The 22692-nt window shown below is 47.8% G+C and overlaps 1 protein-coding gene across 2 annotated transcripts in view; it reads left to right on the forward strand.

The window, feature by feature from the left end:
• Positions 1 to 17179, forward strand: part of RCSD1 (RCSD domain containing 1) — a 65487-nt gene extending 48308 nt beyond the window's left edge. Inside the window, exons 3-8 of one of the 2 annotated variants that reach the window (XM_084790249.1) lie at positions 101 to 202; positions 1654 to 1743; positions 5774 to 5845; positions 7677 to 7880; positions 9486 to 10184; positions 15852 to 17179. In XM_084790249.1, the coding sequence (XP_084646375.1) occupies positions 101 to 202; positions 1654 to 1743; positions 5774 to 5845; positions 7677 to 7880; positions 9486 to 10184; positions 15852 to 15884 (1200 nt within the window). In that variant the 3' untranslated portion in view covers positions 15885 to 17179. The remainder of the gene's footprint in view (positions 1 to 100; positions 203 to 1653; positions 1744 to 5773; positions 5846 to 7676; positions 7881 to 9485; positions 10185 to 15851) is intronic. The other variant, XM_084790250.1, reaches the window with a different exon arrangement.
• Positions 17180 to 22692: the final 5513 nt, after the last annotated feature.

Raw genomic sequence — 22692 nt, forward strand, 5'->3', positions numbered from 1 at the left:
TGGGACCACAAAACAGGTGCCTTTCATGGCAACCCGGGTGACCCTTTGAAAAGTGGAGTGCCCACTTGCTGATTGCCGCCCACATCTCTTTGTTTGCCAGGAAAGAGCCACAGAGACCAACTCCAATGTGGATAGCTCAGCGCAGCCTTCAGTGGCCCAGCTGGCAGGACGGTTCCGGGAGCAAGCAGCTGTAGCCAAGGAGGTGAGTCTGGAGGCTCAGTGCAACCTCTTCAGGAGGGGAATGGAGGAAGGGGAAGCCTGTCAGGCCCTGAGGGAAAAAAAGGGCAGAAGGAGCCTTGGCAATTACCAAATTAGGAAGAGAAGCCAGAGAGGGTCTCTTGAATGCGAGGAATGTGCCACCACCAGCCTGAGTTTGGGCAGAATTCTTCCCACTACAGTGAGGCTCCCCCTGCAGCAGCAAGTGATGAGAGCCAGGCAGAGTGTGGGCTCCTTTCATTTTGAGCTTCCCCATACCCCAGTAGGGTGGTGTACCCCTTTGCCCGGCCTGGATTGGTTCAGAGAATAAAGAAGTCCCCACACCTAGCTCGTGCTTCTAATCTAGATGTGGACCACATTAGATCTGGAACTGAGAATTTAGAAGGAAGCACATTAAAACACACACACACACACACACACACACACACACACACACACACACACCCCAGGAATGTAGAAGAAAGGGGACTGGGGACCAGGAGATTCTAGAAGAATCCTGCTGAAAAAGAAAATGCTTGGGGGGGGGGGGGAAGAAGAAGTGTTATGCCTTTGAACAGTTGGACTAGATTGTCTCAGCCATGTAGTGTGCGGCTTCCATTAGAGTGAGCTGAGGGTAGCAGGCATGGCGGTGCATGACTATGATCTTGGCACTTGAGTGTTAAAGGAAGGAGGGCCAAGAGTTCAAGGTTAGCCAGGTGTTTTGGGCACAGCTTTAATCCCAGCACATTCCCAGGAGGCTGAGTCAGGTGGATCTCTGAGTTCAAGGCTAACTTGATCTACAGAGTAAGTTCCAGGATAGCCAGGACTACTCAGAGAAACCCTGTCCCAAAACAAAACAAAACAAAACAACAACAAAGGAATTCAAGTTCTCCTCAGTGACATGAAGGACTTCAAGGCGTAGGCCCAGGCTACAGGAGCCCCTCCGGCAAACAGCAACAACAAAAGTAAGAGGAAGGGAGGGCTCCTGAAGTGGAAGGGGTCTGCCACGGCCCCATGGACCCCACGACAGCTTGGCCCTCTTGTTCTTTCAGGCACATGATTTTGCACTCTTGTTTTCTCAACTAAAAATAAAATCGATCTGTGATATCTAGAGAGGAATGCTCGAAAGGACGAAGGACGTGGCATTGATCTAAGCGTCTGGTTCTGTCCAGTGGCCAAAAAGACAAAATATCTTGAGAGGCTGGCTCAGACCCGGGGGGGGGGGGGGAGCTCAAGTACTAGAGGCATTATTGCTGAACAGATAGGGGGAGGAGAGAGAGACTAGTTAGTGATGCGCAACACTGTAATTCGTACAGCAGGAAGGCAGTCCCGTCACCATGTCACCATTCTTTTCTCCTCCAGCCCGTCCCTAACCATCCTTAACACCACCGTTTTCTGATCCTCTCTCTTCTTCTGCCTCTCTTTTTCTCTCTGTGTCGTCTGTCACTCTCCCTCTAGACACCAGCCAGTAAACCAACAAGAAGGAAACCGCCCTGCTCCCTCCCCCTGTTCCCCCCCAAGGTAGAGCTGGGCCAGAATGGTGAGGAGGTAAGTGCCACCCCTGGGTGCAGAGCTGCTGGCCGTGGGTTTTCATCCTCCTTTCAGGAAGAGCTTCAAACATCACACTTTTAGACCTTGACGTTTGCACAAGGGCCTCTTCACTTCTGGTAATAACTCTCTCAATGCTTCCTGGGTTCTCTCCTGTGGAGCCTAGCTTTCCCCTCCCCCACCCCCACCCCCACCCCCAACCCAGTCTCTTATACTAAGCCTCCTTATGGATCAATCAAGGCCAGGGAAGCCTTGTCTGAATGTTTCGATCCCTGGGTCTAAGGGAGATGGTGGTAGAAGAAGTGTGCAAGGGTGTCTGGAAAGACAAGCTATGCCGTCAGAGACAGAACCATAATGCTAGAAAAGTTCACGGCCTCTCCGTATCCTTGAAAAGGCTGGCCTTTGTTCCGGACCACTGGAAGAAAACCAGAGCACACAGGAGGCCTCCTGGCCCTTGGATATAAATAGCCAGTGCTGCCAACATAATGAAGGCTCTAGTGTCATAGATCATAGCCAGTAATAGAGTCCCGGCCTGCACCCTTGCCCAGCCTGGCTTATCTAATTGTAGCTGTTAGAGTGGCTGCTTCAGGTCCCAACCCAGCGGCCTATGAACCTTCACTGTGGCCACAGTCAGGGTCTTGCCAGAACCCAATTTGTACATTGTCTTGAGGCCTGGGAGGCCAAGCCCAAAATAGAGCAAGCAAGCCAAACTTCTCAGTTCCCAATTTCTACCTCGGCTCCCTCTTTTTTTTTCTCCCCTTTTTTTCTGGGGAGCAGCATCCTGATAAAAGGCACCAAATACCCCTGTGAACCTAGGCAGACCTACATTTTTGTCCCCTACAAAGTGAAGCAGCTGACACAGATGAATGGTTTTCAAGCCTTTTTGTCAAGCCAAAGCTCACAAGCAGAAGTGCCTCAAAAAGCAGAGGACTCAGGCCAGCAAGATGGCTCAGCAGGAAAAGGCACTTCCTTGCCACCCAGCCGGGTGACCCTAATTTGGTCCTTAGCAACCATGTGATAAAAGGAGAGAAATGATGCTCACAAGTTGACCTCTGACCTCTATAAATGCTGTGTCACATGTGCAACACACACTAGATAGATAGATAGATAGATAGATAGATAGATAGATAGATAAAATTAGAAGGTAGCAAGCAGTGGTTAAGAGCACTGGCTGCTGTCCCAAAGTCCCTGAGTTTGATTCCCAGCACCCATATGGTGGTTCACAGGTACCTTTAACTCAGTTCCAGGGAATTGGATGTCCTCCTTTGGCCATTATGGGCACCAGGCATGCTCATAGTGCACAGAAAGACATGCAGGCAGATCTCCCATACACATAAACATTTTTTTTTAGTTCAAAATAAAATTTAACCAAGTGTGATGACACATGACTTTAATCCCAGCACTCGGGAGGCAGAGGCAGGCAGATTCTCTGCGAGTTTGAGGCCAGCCTGGTCTACAAAGCAAGTCCAGGACAGTCAGGGCTGTTACAAAGAGAAACCCTGTCAGGAAAAACCAACCAATCGATCGATCAAAAAAAAATTTTTTTTTTAATTTAAAGGGCAGAGAACTTATAGCTACTCCCAGTCAAATAGAGGCGGGGTCCTGGGTCCACCTGCTCTGAGAATAATTCCCCCTCCACTGAACAAGGGTGATCTTATGAGGTGAAAAGTCCCAAGAGCTGAGGTTAAGAAACTCTGTCCTTGTTGGGTCTCCTCAAGCGCTGGCACCATGATGCCATGGCTTTGTGGAGTTCCCAGACAATCCCAAAACCAACACTTCTCCTTACAAAGGGTCAACTTCTCCTTGCATCTCCTCCCTGCTGAGCTTGGCACCTCTGCTGTGGTATGGTGGACCGAGGCTGTGGCCATCTGAGGCTGTCCTCTGATAACCTAGGCTAGCCTCGAGAGGACTCATTGCCCCACACTAGTTCCCTATTTGTAAACAGAGGACAAAGACATTACCAGAGAGGGGTGGGGGTGCGGGAGCTGGATGGAAAAACTTCACTCATGGGAATAAGCACGGAGGAAGTGGGTCAGGTGTATAGTGATTAGAGTACAGGGCTTCGCTTCAAAGACTTTATAAGAATGCAAACGTAGAGTTTTCATCTATAGGGCAAGAAACACAGAAGTTACAGGCAAGTAGCGACCAGGGGTAGGATGGTTTTACACTGAGGACCCCTTCTGGAGCAAGATGTTGTGTGTTCATGAAAACAACATTGCCCCCAGGATCAATGACTGTATGTATGTATGTATGTATGTATGTATGTATGTATGTATGTATGTACCTTTTCTGGGAGAACCAGATGACAGGGTGTTGGAAGGACTTGAATACCACTCCATCTGAAAATATCAGGTCCACGATTTGTAGATGTCATAATATATTTTATACATATAACATATTGGAATGTTATATCAATACACATATACATAAAATGCATGAATGCCAAGCTGGTTTATCTCCGTGGAGTGTCTTAGCCCCGTCGGTGATTACATTATGAACTAAAGGCTGCCATCTGCTGTCCATTCTGTGAACTGCATTAGCGGTTGTACAGGAATCATTTGGCTTCATAGTCAAATCAGTAAGGGGCCCATGGTTCCACATCTGTCTGTTGGGTCTCTAGCACAGAAGTGAAGAGGTGCTGCTTGTTTTATTTCCATCTTCAAAAGTAGGTGGGGTAGTTTATAAATATTACCTAAAGTGAGCTCTAGTAACAGGATTTTTGCTGTAGTTTATGAAACTGTACCTTCCAAAACATGAAATTCCCTTGTGAAGCCCATAAACAACAAACCGGGTCCCAGCTGGGGCTGGAGAATCGTGACACTCACTAGAAACAAAAAGCTCCATGACAGACTGCCCTAGGGATGTGTCTGATGGTGGAATCACTGAGGCAGACACAACTTAGAGCTTGGAGCAGAGTCCTCAGCATCCTTTGCTGCAGCCACGATGTGTTGGTAGGGCAGGCACCCATCTGGCCACCAAAGCCAGAGTCAGAAGGAGGCAGCTATCAGCTGCCCCACCCTCTGCCCCATGCTCTCCTTTGACATTGGTGTTTGAAAAGGGCAGGGGAGTCAGTTGGGTCAGTCTCTTTTTTTCTACAACCAAAATATAATCAGATGTCTCAGAATATCACCCAGAGATCAGCAGTGTTTTTCTTCTTCAGTTCCAGTACAGTCTTATCTGGAGATGGGGGAAGGTGACACTCACTGGTCCCAAACTATTGGAGGAATCCCTTCAGTCCTGGGTACATCTTCTATTTCTTCAATCATCATATGATTGTCATTTTTTTTTACATAGTAAGGGGAATTTAGCATGAAACAAGGAGCCAATCTTTTTACAAATATGTGATCTGCAATCAGGAATGATTCACGTTGTGCACTGATCACAAAAGCAGTTAACAAAACATGCGTAGTAGATAGCAGCCACTGAGTATCTTCCTGTAGCTAATACACATCTGTCTTCCCATAGCTAATAGCACACATGTGGCATCGGCAGATGCTCAACACATGTATCTGCTCAACTAAGTGACTATTCAGTGTTTGGGGATGTTCTAGTCTATGAACCATTGCCATTGGTGGACCCTTCCAAAATATCAGCCCAAAGGAGGGATTTTTGATAACACCTCGGTCTAATTTCATTCCCAGATGTGTTGTTTTGTCTGTGACAAGAGAGCGAATGACCATTTTTGCCTTTCGTCTGTACGATTCCCTCCGATTGTTGGCTTGTCTTGTAGAAGGCCATGAGGTAGAGGCCTCGATCCCCACAGATACAATTTTTTTTCTCCTGGTGACAATGAAGTCATTCTTCCTGGGCTGGGAGGCTTCCTGTACTAGCAATGTCTGCCCTCACTTCTCAGCTCAAACTCAAGTGGTCTTGCTTGTGGTGAGATGGGGGGGGGGGGGGTAGGGGTGGAGACAGGAAGCCTGTCTCATCCTGACCTGAGGTAAGTGGGCACCAAACCAGTGATGGTTTAAGAGCCCACCCTCACTCCTCCCTTTGCTAACTTGGTTGTTTTGGTCCATTTGCTCTGTAGAAATCACCATCCGGCAGCAGCCACCCACCTAAAATCAAGGTGAAGAGCTCACCTCTGATTGAGAAGCTTCAGGTAAGTGTGAAAGGTGTTCTGCCTTGTGTACACTCCGATGGCATCCTCTGTGGTCCTGCCCCTCCCTGATAGTCACCATATGCTACCTTTCTTTCTTTCTTTCTTTCTTTCTTTCTTTCTTTCTTTTTTTATCACAGCCTGGGCTTAGCGGTGCTGCTTCTTAGTGTCTGTGTTTTCTAAATTTAATTCTTGTCATCATTCGGTCTTGTCTGTTTTGCGCATTAGTCCTTAAGGCCCCAGTAAATAAGGACTGCCTTCCTAAACATGCATAATGCCTTGTGGTCTGGGAGTGCTAACAACACTTGGGAGTTCTCAGAGTCATCAGGCAGAGGGGAGCCCTGGGGGAGACATGGGGCTGGGTATTAGCCAAGCAATGAATGGGAGTAACCAGAAATCAGCTATAAAGGACTATGGAGGACAGGCTAAAAGTTGGGACAAATAGAGGACCTGAGTCTCAAAAAGGGCGTTTAGATTTGCTAAAGGTCATACAGCAGCTGTTAAGAGAAGATCCTCTATTTGGAATTGGGTGTGTGGGACTTTCTGTGGCCCCACCTGCCTCTCCTGCCTGTCCCATCTCTGGGGAGGTCAGATCACCCCAGTTAGAGCTACAGGACTCAACTAGGCAGATTTGCAACTACAGAGGGCAGGAGGAAGAAGTGTGCCCCTAGGTGGCGCTAAACATCTGTGGACGTGACTCAGTTGTCCGCGTGCTCAGCATGCAGAAAGTTTGATTCCTAGCACCTCAGAAAACTGGAAGAGGTGGAACAGGCAGGCAATCCCAGCACTCTGGTAGAAGACGGAGGAGGTCAGAAGTTCAAGGTCATTTCCAGCTATGTAATGAGTTGAAGGCCAGCCTGGGCTTTATGAGACACTGTCTGGGCTGTTGATATGTAGTCTTCTCATAACCTCCTTCCTGCTCTGTGGTCTGTTAAGGTTGATCTGGGGCTTCCTACCTGTTCCCCCACCAAATCTGTAGATTCCTTCGGCTTTGGTTGCCTTTGGGTAACTCTCCCTTTGGTCTTCGCTCTCCCTTCATGTCCGTTTCCATCTGGTTTCACCTGTATTGTGATGCACTGGACGGTACACAGCCAGGAGAGGGCAGTGTCCACACCATCGTGGCCTGAGGTCTACATGGAGGCCTGACAGACAGACAAGCAGGCCTGCCCTGAGCCTCCGGGAGAGTTAAGCCCCCTTCCAAATTCGTATCAGGAGACCAACGCTGACTGTATAGAGTGGTCGCAGAGATGACAGCTGTACACAGCAGGTTCTGAAAAGCAGCAAATGCTATTGGCTAATGGGAAAACGACACGGGGGGGGGGGGAACGGGGCAAATACAGCAAGAACCTGAGAGCCCAAAGTGCTGCAACTGTAACTAGCCATTGGAGCTGTTCCTCTCAGCAGCAGCAGCATCGTCATCATTATCACTATTTATTTCTATTATATTAGATAAGGTCTCACTGATGTAGCCCCAGCTGGCCTAGGACTCCCTAACGTATGGTCTACATTACTGATCTCAGAATCACAGACATCTGTCCGTCTCTGCCTCCTGAGTCAAGATGAAAGGTGTGTACAGGTCAGGGCTGTTCCACTCTTGTTCAGAGTGTCTCTCTCAAATCCACTTCATTTTAATCCAAGTATCTGAAAAAGCTGCCTACTGTGAGCCATGCAACAGGTATGGGTAGGCTGTGCTCCCAGAAGCAGCCATGGCGTAAGTAACGGCAGGTCATTGTTTGTGGAGAGGCACGCAACGCTTCCTGTTAACTGTCCTCAACTTGCAGCACGGCCAGTGAACTAACAGCAGACTCCCTCACCTTCTCCCCTTTCGTGACAGGCCAACTTAGCCTTTGACCCAGCAGCTCTCCTGCCTGGGGCTTCACCCAAAAGTCCTGGACTCAAGGCCATAGTGTCACCATTTCACAGTCCCCCTTCCACACCCAGTAGCCCTGGCATCCGGGCTCAGCCAGGTGAGGCAGAAGAGGTGCCTGTGAGCTTTGACCAGCCTCCGGAAGGTACTCACCTGCCCTCTTACAATAAGGTAAGTTCTGGCTCCATCGTAGTGTGGTGTGCCAAGGAAACTTTACTCGGGGTGTTCAGACTTTTGACTATTGTAAAAAAAAAAAAAGCATCATCTACAGTGTTCTGGGCCATTCTTTTTGAGCCTGGAGCTCACCAATTGGCTACAGTGCTGGCCAGCCAGCTCCAGAGATCCGCTGTCTCAAGTACCCAAAGTACCCAGGTTCTCTTCCTTTTTGTTTTTTGTTTTTTGTTTTGTTGTTGTTGTTGTCGTTTTGTTTTGTTTTTCTGAGACAGGGGTGTAGAAGAATGTTAATTCAGAGCATGGCTGTTCTGGCAAGAGGTCACATCCAAAGAACTTCTAGGTTTGTGTGTTCTGGCTGGAATACAAACATGGCTTTAATCCGGGAGACTGAGGCAAACATATCTGAGTTCAAGGCCTGAGTGGTATAGAGCAAGTATCCGGTAAAGAAAAGATTAAATGCAGGCATGGTGATACATGCCTTTAATCCCAAACAAAGGTAGTCTGTAGAAGGAAGCACCCAGGTTTGAAAGTGATGTCTAATTGAGTGGCAGAAAAGGTGACAAATCAGAGAAGATTTGACAGAATAGGATACGCCCAACTCTCATGAGAAGAGCGTGGCAGTGGAAGCTACTTAAGAGGCGGTTTTTACCAGGACATGAATAGAGAGATGGGCTGCAGAGAGAGAACTCAGGTGAAGATGGAAGATTGGAGCAGACTGCTGAATTACTTTGAGGCCAAGCAGAGCAATTCTGGGCTGAGAGAGAAGCCAGATTAAATAAATCAGCTGGGGGAAGAGTTTAAGCCAGAGCAGCTGAGTTGAACCAGCTCAGAAAGAACAAGACAGGTTGAGCTTATTCAGCAATAAGTCTCAGAGGCTAAAGCATTCTGGGCCTAGGTTACATTGTACAGAGGCTAGAAGCTTCCAGGGCTAGGCTTAGGTTAGCAGAGAGGCGGTAAGCCTCTGAGACAATTGAGTCAGGAGAATAAAAGTTCCTTTACAATAGGGTTTCTCTGTGTAATGGAACTCTGACTGCCTTCCAACTCATGGAGACCTGCCTGCCTCTGCCTACCAAGTGCAGGGATTAAAGGCGTGTGCCACCGCCACACCCAGTACCTTGTTTTTTACATAGGGGTTGGGGATCCAAACTCAGGCTCTCATGCTTTCACAGCAAACGCTACTCATTGAGCCATCTTTCCACATCATTAACTGACAGAAAGCATGTACATCCTCCTGAGATAAGAACCTGCAGTCGTGGTGCGTCCCAAGTAAAACCAAGTAGTTATGGTTGTTTTTTCACAGATTCATTTACTTATTATTTATACAGTACTCTGCCTGCAGGCCAGGAGAGGGCACCAGATCTCACTATAGATGGTTGTGAGGCACAATGTGACTGAGTCTTGAACTCAGGACCTTTGGAAGAACAAACAGTTCTCTTAACCCCTGAGCCATCTCTCCAGCCCAAAACCAAGTGGTTTTACAAACCTCTAAATTCTGATCTATAATAAACAGCAATTCACTCCACACCTTCCTAGGAAACGAAATGATCCTGCAGTATGCTTGTTATGTTTTTTAAGATAACAGTCCTTCGTGTCTTCTTCCAGGTGCGGACTAGAGGCTCAATAAAAAGACGTCCTCCCTCCCGGCGATTCCGAAGGTCTCAGTCGGACTGTGGGGACCTCAGAGATTACAGGGCTGTGGAACCCTCTCAGGAAAACGGTGCCAGGGAAGAGAATGGGGATGACGTGTTCCCTAGCAAGAGCAAGGCCCCCGGGTCCCCCGCACCCAACCAGGAGGGCATGGGAGACGGAGTGGAGGGAACCCCAGGTTCTGTAGAAAAGCCTTGGAGGAGGAGCAGGTGCAACAGCAGAGAGAAGCCAGAGGGGCAGGCCGGGACCCCAGAGGGGGCCGACGCTGCAGAGAAGGCAGAACCTGAGGCGCCACCCCAAACCTGCAGCCCAGAGGCTGAGAACGGGCGTGGAAGTCCACTGGAAGAGGCAGCCGCAGAAGGGCATAGAGACACTGGGAAGGCCGCAGAAGATACAGCCTCTGAGAAGGAGACTGTGGCAGATGAAGAGGACAGGCTCGGACAAAAAAGCCCGGATGCAAGTCCACTGGAGGAGAGGGCGGACAGGGAGGAGGCCCCGCAAAGTTCCTCTGGAAGAGTGGAGGGCACCGTTGTCCCAGAGCTGGAGACAAAGCAAAAGGAAGGGGCGCCCCTGGAGCTAAGTGGCAGCCCAGGGACCGACCACGCCTCTGTAGAGACCAGCAACGAGAGCCAGAATGATCACGCGGTCCCTAAGGTAGGCAGCCCTGAGGGTTCACACTGTATCAAGGCCCCAAGGTAGGCGGCCCTGAGGGTTCACGTTGTGTCAGGACCAGAGCTGCCCCTATTGTCACATGCCCTGTTCCTCTCAGTCTGATGATGAATCAGCACAGTGTGCAGAAACCAAGTCACCAGGCCCCTACCTCATGCTGACTGCGTAGAGACTGCCTGTCTCCTTTGTAGGGGCAAGAAAGGGAAGTGTATCTCATGTCTGGCCTGCTTTGGCTGACTGTACAGGTTCTGGGTGCTCATGGAGTGAACCAGGCTCAACAACCAACAACTCAGTGACTGACGATGGCAATGAAGGGGTGCAGGGTGCTGCTGTTGGGGTACGGAGGAGAAAGAGTCTGTGTGTAGAGAGTGGGAGTAAGACATCAGGGACATTTCCAACCACAGATAGCCTTGGGGTTGGGTCTTTAGAAGAGGCTCTGTCTTGTACCCACTTAGTCCCAGGCAATGTCCAGTACGGAAGCAGAGCAGGCCCTGACCTTCTGTCTGGCCACATGCCCTGGACCTTCCCTTCCACCTGTCTGCTTCCACCAGCTCCCAGAAATCTCCCTTAAACTCACCTGTCTGGTTTAGAGGAATACCACGTTCTGTAGAGACTTGGAAGCTTCTCCCCAAAGACAACTCGGTGTCCCTCCCCAGTTTGTCCCTGACACTTTCCTTAGCCCTGTCATCTTTATGTTTTCCTTTCCTGTGTGTCGCTCACACAAGCCACCACGTGCATCCGACTATGGCCGTCTCTTGTCTGCCTTCCTGCCATCCCCTCTGATCTCCTCCATAGGCTCTCATTGTCTACACAGTAGCCACCAAGGGTGAGGAGATGGGCTGCTGTGGATCTACCCGGCAGAACGTGTCGCCTCTCCCACCAGGGTTTCCACACACATTACCACAGGCTTAGTGCTTAAAGCAATAGACATAAGCTGGGTGTGCTGTTCCTGCCTGTAATCCCAGCACTTGGTGGAAATGGAAGGTTGGCATAAGTTCAAGGCCAGGCTGGGCTACATAGTGAGTCCAAGACAGCCTGAGTTAAAGTTAAAGACCCTGCCAATAAATAAATGTATTTTTAAAATTGACTAATTAATCAATAATAGAAATGTACTTTCTCACAGTTCTGAACGTCAGAATCAGGACTCCAAAGTGAAGATGTTGATAAACTCAGTCCCTCCAGGAGGCTAAAGGAGAACCTGTCCTTTTGTTAGTTGCTATTTGCTCCCTTGTGCTCTTCCCTTGCCTCCAGAAGCTTCTGCGGCTGTCATAAATGTTTGGCAGCCTGTGGCTTGAGGATGCATGCCTCCCTTAATCTTTGTCACCTTCTCTGTGTGACCTTTGTCTGTATCTGTGTGTCTCAGATCTCCCTCTCTTTTTTAAGACACCAGCCTTCAGATGTAGGATGTGCCTTAAAGCCAGTGTGACCTCATCTTGAGATCCTTCATTACATCTGTAGGGATCTGCTTTCTGAATGAAACAAAATTTGGTACAGGAAAGGACACACACTTGCACCCTGGCTTTCCCAGAGCTGGGCTTTAGCCAGCTGATGTCTGCCACTCACCAGGCTCACTCCCCACTCAGAGCTCTACCTTTGTAGTCTCCTCCTCTAGAACACCCCTCTTTTTGATCCTGATATGGCGACTTTCAACCCATCCTTCAGGTCTCAGCTCAGATAACCCCCTCACTAAAGCCTGCCTTGTGACCACTTAGTCAAAGGCTCCTCGTCCCACTCCACAGTTGCTCTTTCCCATAATCCACTTTGTCATTTTCCTGGTTTTTAAAAAATATTTATTTTCTATCATTTTATATTTGTGAGTGTTTTGCCTGAATGGATGTATGTGTGCCATGTGTGTGCCTAGTGCCTGTGGAGGCCAAAAGAGGGCACTGGATCCTCTAGAACTGCAGCTAGGAATGGTTGTGAACCACATGTGGGTACTGGAAACCAAACACAGGTCCTTTGCAAGAGCAGCAGGTGATCTTAACCACTGAGCCATCTCCCCAGCTCCTCTTCTGTTCCTTTCTATCTTCTCTGGTACTGTTCCTCTAGTATAGCCCCAAACCTACTGTAGAATCTGGAAGATGATAGGTCCTTAAAAATGTGGAGAGAGAATGAATGATTTTTTTAAAAAAATTAATTAATTAGTTTCTTGAGATAAGGTCCCACTCTATAGCTCAGGCTGGCCTGGAGCTCACTATTAGTCCAGGACGCCTTGAACTCAAGGGAATCCTCCTGCTGTAGCCTCTTGAGTACTGGGATGGGTGTGTGCCACTGTGTCCAGCTGAATACATGGATTATCAAAGAGGGGTGAAAGTCACTTTACCCAAAGTAAATGGCTCCTAATGATAGAACAGCAGGTGTGAGAGTGGTTGTTTTGCTGTGCCGGCTCCCACAGGCCCTCATGTTCTATCATATAAAGTAAATTAGGGAGAAGAAAGTGTCACGTGGACTCAGGAGGGATGACAGACTTTAATACTTCCCCTTTTAAGTGAGTCTTAAGTTAGGTTCAGAATGAACAGTCACCAGGTTTAGAATCTTCTGGAACTAAATTACACTAAATGCCCATACCCTTAGTCCTCTCGGAATCTAAGGAGTCCTCTGATAGTGGCTCCCGGGCTATTTTCCGGGGCTGGGAGGGGCCTGCCTTCCTCTGTCTCCCTGACAGATGTTTCTGGTCCCCAGAAGTGGGAGTCTCCTGGGCTGCCGAGTTGGCTGGATTCTGATATTGGGTAGAGCTTTGCTCCCCACCTCTCCACATGTTGTCACCTTCCCCCCCCCACCTCCCCCATCCCCCCACCCCCACTCATCACTGAGAGGTAAACTTTAATACTATTTGCCCCATTCCCCAATCCCCGGTTTCTGAAGGGAAGGCACTGTGGGCCTAGAAATTGTGCAAGGTCACCAAGCTCTATCGGTGCTGACCTACTGGGCACCTGTTGAAGTCACCAGGATAAACTGTTTATGAAGCACCTCTGCCCGTGTAAATTATCTGTCTAATCTGTGCGGGGTCTTGCTTCCCGTCTTCTATAGTCTCTCTAAAGCCTGGTCCAGATCAGAGTCAGAGTGCTTCAGACACTAGGGCAAGAGGATTCCCCAGAGGCAGTGGTTAGGAGAGGCCCCTTGGCACATCCTTAGGTACCCATGCCTACCCTGGGTCTTTGCTGGGGCTGTCTTCCCAGTGCTTCCAATCTAATTCCCATTTTGTGCTTTGATTGATAGAAATCAATCGATCAAATAAATTAATTACAGTTGCACTTGTCCAGTCAGCACGTAACAAGCATGAATTGTCTTTCTTGCTGTGGGAACGACTGGGGCTTCAGAGTGGGGAAAACACAGTGGCAGAAACAAGATAGTAAAATAAGTGGGTCTGTCTGCCAACAGAGCTATGTGAGGGAGGAAGGGTGGAGCAAGGCATTCTTCAAGAAAAAGAGAAATGCAGGGAGAGAGACAACTCTCTAAGGTCCTTGCTGTGCCATCATGAAGTTCCAAATTCAGATCCTTGATACCATGTTTTATTTTTTTAAGTGGATAAAGCAGTGCATGGTGGTGCATACCTTTAATGGAGCACGTGGGAGGCTGAGGCAGGTGACCCTCTGAGTCTAAGGCTTGCTGGTCTACCTAGTTAGTTACAGGCAAGCCAGGGCTGTACAGTGAGACCCTGTCTCAATAAACAAACAAACAAACAAACAAACAAACAAGATGGACAGGGACTTAGGAGAACACTCAACATCTGCCCTTGGCCTCTATATACAGCTGTATGTGTATCTATGCACACATTGTGTGAAGCTGTATGTACACACACACACACACACACACACACACACACACACACAGAGAGAGAGAGAGAGAGAGAGAGAGAGAGAGAGAGAGAGAGAGAGCAGGAGAAGTTATATCAGCACCAGACGTAAGGTGGTATCTCAAGGGCTGTCTGTCTTCCTGCTCTGTTACCCTGCACAGGTAGTTTAACATCTCATGCTGAAAACATGAGCTGTCCTGGGAATCTCATCATGTCTGGACATACAAATCTTTGGACCCTGTTGATAAGAGAAGAAGGACTTGCCAGGTGCAGTGGTGCACATCTATAGTCTCAGCACTTGGGCGAGAGAGGCAAGCAGAACAGGAGCTCAAGGCCAGGCTCAGTCACACAGCCAGTTGAAGGCCAGCCAGGGTTACAGGAGACCCCATTTCAAAGCAACAAAAAGAAAGGAAGGGAGGAAGGCAGGCAGGCAGGCAGGCAGGAAGGAAGGACGGAAGGACGGAAGGGGAGGAGGGAAGGCAGGCAAAGGAGGAAGCACACATGGAGGACACTGAGTAAGACACAGCTCTCCTCTGCTCAGTGAATTTAGCAAGCTCTTCTCAAGCACCCAAGAAACACTCCAGCACCAGGTTTGCCAGAGACAAACACCCACAAAAGGCAATGGAGATGTTTCGAATTCATCCAAGGCTTTGATGTGCTAGCCTGACAATGACTTCCTTACTGCGTGACATGATCGCGTCTCACAGTCATTCTCGCTTTCTAATCTGACTTCCATGGCAGGAGCTACACATTCTGAGAGTGCCCCTGCCTGTGCAACTCTGAGCGTTTACTGTCTTCTTTTTCTTTCCCTCAGGAAATTGGAAGGTCACTCCATCACCATTGGGGCCCCTTATCCCTTCTGGTTCTCATCCCTACACTCCCCTTGCACCGTGTCCACATAACTGTTCTTCCCCAAGATCTCTTTCTTCTCCATCCTCAGCTCAGCTGCCATGCCCGCTCTGGGCAGCTCTGCTTTCCTTGTCTGTGTACTCACACCTTACTCCAATCAGAATCCCTAGTCCCCAGACCCACCCTGTACATAAACACCAAATTTATCTTCCTAGAATTGACTTTGCTAGCCACTGGGCTACCTCAAAAGCTTGATACGGCTTAGAAGGAACTCAATTCACATTTTCTGGTCTGCCATTTAGGTTCAGTGGGCCCAGCTATGGCTATTTCTGGGACCTCTCCCATCACATCCCTATCGTCTCCTTCCTGGGCATCCATGACCACCCCAGAAAAAAACATTACAAAGTCCTCATGGATTGCCTGCATTTAGTCTAATTCGCTAGGATGGACCACATCATAAACCCTGGCACATTTGTAAAAGTGTCTACTTCTCAGCTGAAAGCTGGTGGAAATAAGATCCAACACAGGAGGAAATGATAATGCATTTTTTAATGAACATTGAGCAAATAGCTCTTTCACTGTTATTCCATTCTCTATACCAGTCTTCTGTTTCTTGTTTTCAGTGCTGGAGACCAAACCGGGGCCTCATGCATGCCCAGCGAGGTTGCGACCTTTGTCGCACTCCAGCTGGGCAGTCTTTTCTTTCAGCTCCTTCAGTTGCCAGAAGTCTTAAGTGGTAGTTCAAGAACATGACGTTGGGTGGAAAACAGAAAGGGCATTGGGGGGAAAAAGACTTCAAAGAAGGGTGGGGAACAATAGTTCCAACTCTCCCATTGCTAGCTGCGTGACCTTGGAAAACCACTCCCCTCTCTGCACCTTAATTGTTTCGCCTATAGCATAGAGTTAATAGAAGTACCTAACTCCCACAGGTGTGATGAAGATGAAATGGCGTGTGAATAAATACACCAGGCGCACTGCCTGCTGGCTCACTTCTCCTCTTTTCATAGGATGACATCCCCACGGAGGATACTCGAATGTGAGGAAGAGCTCACGGTGATGATGAAGCCACTGGCGACATCTCCTTGGAAACAGCGGCGACAGCAGTCGCAGCACATGAAGCCACTGCAGAAGCAGGGGACACTGAGCACCTGGACTCAGCGCTGAAGGGATGATGCAGGATGCAGGGCGGATCACCCCCGGGAGGCCACGCCAAGTGTTTCCTCATTGGAGATTAGAGTTGAGGACAGTAGGGTGTTCTCAGCTAGGGTTTGTGCCATTTGATGGACCTGATTCAAAGTAAATCATATTTAAAGCAATTTGCTGTGGCCACTGTTCTCCACCAAGACTGGCCATCCTTTTGAGCCCCCACCTCTTCCTGCAGCTGACCTCCCAATGAGGTTCTTGTTGAACCTGTGTAAAGTTACAGCCTTTTTATTGTTGTAAAGTTTTTATGGTCCTCAGAGGTAATTTAAAACCAATTTTAGGTAGATACAGAGGATAGTCTTGTGGAAGATAAAACCCTCTAAATTGCAGAGACCTGAAAACATATCAAAGCCATCAAGAAGATCTTTCTGCTTACTCCAAGAGGGAAACGGCCAACCAATTTCAAAAACTTTGGGCTCAAAGGGATATTTATTAAAACATTTAAAAAACTTGTTTTTGTCTGTTCCAAGAGCAGGAGCTTTTCCTGTCACATAGTCTGGCTGATGACAACAAGGGGAGGTGACCAGAGTCCTTCTCAGCCCATGCTGTCAAGGCACAGGAACTCCTGTGGAGGGGCAGGATATTTGGCCATTCTGGCTTTGTGCTTCATTTCCTCCCCTGAGGTGCGACAGTATGCCTACGTGATGCTACAAACATGGTTACACTTGAACATGAACTTGGCGGACCTCTGGGAGCTGCCTTGAGTGTCCACAGTGCAACTTACCTTCGGAGAGCCTCCTTCTCAACTGTTCTAGGAAGCTTTCATTTGTTTGCTTTTATTTGTTTGTTTGTTTAATTTCACAATGTAGCCTTCGATTCACTATGTAGCCTAGGCTGGGTTTGAACCTATGACCTCCCCCTGCCTCTGCCTTTAGATTGTAGGTATGTATCACCATGCCTGGCTCTCAGTAAGCGCTTCTCAAGTCCCAGTTCTTCTCTTCAACTCAGGAGGCACAAGTTGGGGACTTCAGCCTGCTGTCACCAGGAGCTCTCACTTAGTATTCTGTCTGGAGAGGAAGGAGGGTTTACAGGGGTGGGGGCCTGATATCCGCCGTTCCTCGGGTCCCCTCTCTTCCCCTCTTCATGCACTCCTGCTCAAGAAATGTTAACCTAAATAAACGATGACTCCTCAGGGTTGGTCCTTATTCTCAGTTGAGGAGCTCCGTGCCTTGAGGTGCAGAGCTGTCTTCTGGAAGGATTGTTTTCCTCTGGTTTCAGAAAACAGTGTCACAGAGAAAAATGTCATTGGTGGTACCTCAATTTTCTCATCCAATTTATAGGTTTTCTAATTCTGAGATAACGTTAATATGTGATATATATTATTTTTCAAAAGCAATTTTTAAAATAGTTTGAAAGTTGTAACCAACTCCTGACCTGGTCAATCAAGATTGACAAAATCGTAAAAAGACTTTTAACTTTAACAACATGTGGGGGAAAGTATGTGTCAGACATGTTTTGAGATTTCCATATTGTCTACCTCCTTACTTGTTATCCATCACCAGGGATGTTGCCCACTGAGGAACATGTGGTTTTATTCATGCATCTCAGTGGATAGTTTCTATGTTCACAGGACTACTTTGTGGACACAGGGTATGAGAGTTGTGATAATTTATGATTGATTGTGGTAGGAAAGGTATACAAAAGCCAAGGCAGGCTGTAGATGAGAGAAGAAACCGCGTTCTCCTAAAGGCACTAAGCATGTAGTAGCAGAAGAGAAAACAGCAACTTTAACATGTGGTGACATTGTAACACCACGGGGACATACTTGATGGTGTTAAGGTACCATTCCCCTGAATGCCAGCCCCTTGTTACAGCATTTTTTTCTAGCTTATGAAAACAGCCCCATTCCCAGGGTCCTTCACTCCTTAGTGTCCTCTTGCCAGGGTGTTCCTAAGGGCAGCCCCTTTCTGAAGTGCCAAGCCTGAGCACTGAACGTCCATAGTGGATAAGGAGGGTTCCACATTTGGGTGGGCTTTTGGGCTTTTGGGGGGGGGGCGGAGTGGTAAGACAGGGTTTCTCTACAGTTCGGGCTGTCCTGGAGAGCCAGACCAGGCTGGCCTCATGCTCATAGAGATCCTCTGGGCTCCGTGTCCCAAGTGCTGGGATTAAAGGCGAGCAGCACCACACCTAGAAGGTAATATTTGGGGTTGAAGGTCATCTGAAGCTAGAGGCCAAGGTGGGGAGGTTTCAAAGAGGATGAGGCCAGCTGGGGCCTCACTGACTGACATGCATGTGGACAAAGCCTGTCTGTGTCTTGGGTGACACATTGTCACAACCAGGCCAGGAAGATGTTGTTTCATTTGGATTTCTTTATGGGTTTGAAAGAGAACAGATTCTTCCACAGTGACAGGCCGAAGAGTAAAACATCCTTCTGTGGCCTTTCTAGGTCTACTTGAACTTCACACTGCATCCTTCCTCCAGGAAGGGAGAGGAGGAAGAGACCTGCCACATCTAGAAGACAGCACTAACTGGCCAAGCTTGCTTTTCTGTTGCTGTGATAAAACATTTGAGCCAAAGCAACGTGGGGAGGAGAGGGTTAATGTAGTTTACAGCTCCACAGTCCATCACTGAAGGAAGTCAGGGAAGGAACTCAAGTGGAAACTGAGGCAGACATCACAGAGGGATGCTCTTCACTGACTCAGTCTTCTTAGCTTGCTCAAGCAGCTTTCTTTTACAGCCTAGGCCCACCTACCTGCCTGGGGATGGTACCACCCACAGTAGGCGGGATCCTCCCATGTCAATCAAAACAATTTCTCGAAGCCACAACCAAGGTCCATGTGATCTGGGCAATTCTTTAATTGAGGTTCTCTCTTCCCGAGGAGACGCTAAGTTGTGTCAAGTTGGTAATAAAGACTAACCAGGATACTGGTTCAGCTTCTTATATAACTAGTTAACTGGGTGTCTTGGTGTTCCTGTTGCTGTGATGAGCACCATGATCAAAGCAATGTGGGGAGAAAGGCATTCATTTGGCTCACACATCAGTATTATTGGTCATCACTGAAAGAAGTCAGGACAGAAACTCAAACAGGGCAGGAACCTCGAGGCAGGAACTGAGGCAGAGGCCATGGAGGAGGGCTCAGTCCTTCCACATCAATCACTAATTAAGAAAATATCCAGCCAGGCGTGGTGGCACACGCCATTAATCCCAGCACTTGGGAGGCAGAGGCAGGTGGGTCCCTATGAATTCGAGGCCAGCCTGGTCTACAAAGTGAGTTCAGGACAGCCAGGGATACACAGAAAAACCATGTCTCACATCTGTCAGTTTGAGCTCTTTCTTAAGAAACGCCAGGTGCACCGTCGTGAAGCTGGAGACCAGCTCTGAACTTCCTGGGTCCTCAGGTGAGTAATAACTCAGCTCTTCGTGAGACAGGTTTACACAGAAGTTTGAAGAAATTAAAGGAAAGTAGGCAGCCGAAATCAGTGCCCACCCTTACCACTGCTCATGTGCTAAAGAATGACTGGGTTGGGGCTGGCGGACGGCTCAGTGGGGAACGGTGCAAGCTGTCAAATCTGGCAGCCTGAGTTCAATCCCCAGGGCCCACATGGGGGAAGGAGAAAACAGACTCCTATATGTAGTCCTCTGAGCCGTATACATGTACCAAGGCATGCACATGCGCATGTACACTGAATAAATGTAATCAAAACTCTTTGAATTACCCTTTAAGGAGCATTCGAAAACAAGATTCTAGGATAATTTCATGGTTATTACTCAAAGAACAGATGTTACTAAGATGCAGAAACTAATTCCTCTCCAAGAAAACAACGGCTTCTTCAGATACTGGCATCCCTGGTACTAACCACTACTGAGTGCCTAAGGAAGCCAGGGAGCTGGGTGGCATTAGGCACTTCCGCAGTTGCTCTTGACTTCCCAGGATGGGAGAAACTGTCTTAATGTTGACCTCTAGAAGCATATGGTAGGAAGGCGCAAAGGGCCTGTTTTGTGACACCTCTAGCTGTGTCACTAGTCACTCTTGACTAGTGTCTTAGTTAGGGTTCCACCGCTGTGAGGAGACACCATGACCACTGCAATTCTTATGAAGGGGCTGGTTACAGTTTCAGTGGTTTAGTCCATTATCATCATGGTGGGAAGCATGGCAGCGTGCAGGCAGACATGGTGCCAGAGAAGGAGCTGAGAGTTCTACATCTTGATCAGAAGGCGGCAAGGAGGAGACTATGTGTCACACTGGGGATAGCCTGACCATATAAGAGACCTCAAGGCTCGCACCCAGTGACACACTTCCTCTAACAAGGTCACACCTCCTAATACTGCCACTCCCTATGGGCCAAGCATTCACACACTTGAGTCTATGGGGCCATTCCTATCCAAATAGATACATTGAAATGCACAGTTTTATAAGCCTGTCTTTTTTCTAGTTTAAAAACATAACCTATCTTGGGACTGTGGAGATGGCTCAGCTGTTTAAGAGCTCACTGCTCTTGTGAAGGACCTCGGTTTGGTTCCCAGGACCTAGGTGATAGCTTACAGCTTTCTGTCCTTTATAGGCACTGTGCATGTATGGTACACATACAAACATAAAATTAAATAAATATGTGATGGTGCACACCTTTAATCTCAACACTCAGGAGGCAGAGGCAGGCAGAGCTCTGTGAGTTCAAGGCCAGTCTGGTCTACAGAGTTCAGAACAGCCAGGACTACAAGAGAAACTCTGTCTCAAAAAAATAAAATAAAATAAAATAAAAAAGTTTTGGGCCGGGAGTGGTGGCGCATGCCTTTAATCCCAGCACTCAGGAGGCAGAGGCTGGTGGATCGCTGTGAGTTCGAGGCCAGCCTGGTCTACAAATTGAGTCTAGGACAGCCAAGGCTACACAGAGAGACCCTGTCTCAAAAAACACCCCCCCCCAAAAAAATTTTTTTTTGTTTTTCTTTTTCCCTTTCTTTCTTTCTTTCTTTCTTTCTTTTAAGATTTATTTATTTATTATGTACACAATGTTCTGTCTGCCAGAAGATGGCACCAAATCTCATTATAGATGGTTGTGAGCCTCCATGTGGTTGCTGGTAATTGAACTCAGGACCTTTGGAAGAACAGCCAGTGGTCTTAATCTCTGAGCCATCTCTCCAGCCCCTGGCTGGTTTTTTCAAGACAGGTTTTTCTGTATAGCCTTGGCTGTGCTGGACTCACTTTGCAGACCAGACTGGCCCAAAATTCACAGAGATCTACCTGCCTCTGGCCCCCTGAGTGCTGGGATTACAGGTGTGTGCCACCATTCATTTGTTTTTGTTTCTAATTTATATTGCTTATCTTAGTTTTTCCTCGGTGCATGTTTGTTTTGTTCTGCAACAGATCCTCCAGTATCCCAGCTTGGCCTCTCATTACTCATCCTCCTGTTTCTAATTCCTAAGTGCTAGGATAGAGGCGTGCATCATTCTTCTTGGTTGATACCATGCTGAGCATCAAATCCAGGGCTTTACACATGCTAGCCAGCATTCTACCTGCTGAGCTACATCCCTAGCCCATATCTTAAAAGAAAGGCTGGAGGAGGAGGAAAAAAAATGAGTGTGCAAGACCCCCTGTGGGAAGTACAGGTGCCCACTGGACAGCAGTTCTTTCATAATCTAGGTCTGACATCCCTCTGTGTCTTTACTGGGGGTAGTGACCTCCAAATTATAATTGGATAGAAGACGTAACCAATTTGAGCGACATCTGAAAATGAGAGGACAGCTTTTCTCCTTCGTAGTAGTACGCATACTCTTGCTATGGAAGGAATATCAGAAGTTAAATTGGATAGTGTTGGCCAGAAAAATATACAAGGCTCCTAAGGACCACCAGGAATAATGTGTCAATTCCAGCCAGTCGCAACCACAGGACTGCAGGAATATGTGGAGGCTTTTCAAAATAGGTGCATAAATCAGTATGGAAGAAATGAACAAATGATCGTGTGTAGGCGAAGAGAGAGGGGAAAGAGAACTGGACACAGACCTCTTAAGCTTAGGATAAGCAGTTTGTCTCCAGAAGACAGAAAGTCAATGTTAGTTACACTGAGAGTTGCCGGCTTAACTGCAGCATGCATACAGATGTATATAACATAACAGTGCAGGGAGTGGGGACATGGGCGATCCTACAAAGTGAGCCGGGTTTTATGCAGGGTTTATGGTGGTTCTTTTCCACTGACCACACTTGGTCACCCCAGGTTTCTAAAGAAACGAAGCAGATTCTGGCCATGGTGGAGAATGCTTGCAACACTATGAAAGGCCAGCCTTCAAAGATTCCAACACCTACATGGGTAGATCTGTTTCCAGTTAAAACACAAATCATTGAGAGGGAATCCTTAGGCCATTTCTAACAAGAGTCACTCGTGGCTATTTTCTTAAGAGACTGTTTTGTAAGGCTGTTAATTAGTATTTCAACGTGACTTTTTTTTTTTTAAAGACAGAGTCTCACTATGTGTAATCTTGGCTGGCCTGGAACTCACACAGATCCACCCGCCTCTGCCTGGTCATTATGCCTTTTACCTAGAAATATTTACAGGTATACTTTCTTTAAGTTGCATACAAGATGCACACAAGGTTAATGGGTCAGTTAATATTCATGAACATTCTTGGCACGTGTTTGTATATATATCTATTTTGTTTATTGAGTGCCTTCATAGGCCAGTAGCCAGCAAAATGATTTGCTGGTCGACCTT

This window comes from Acomys minous, assembly GCF_964271855.1.
Source record: "Acomys minous genome assembly, chromosome: 1".
NCBI lineage: Eukaryota > Metazoa > Chordata > Mammalia > Rodentia > Muridae > Acomys > Acomys minous.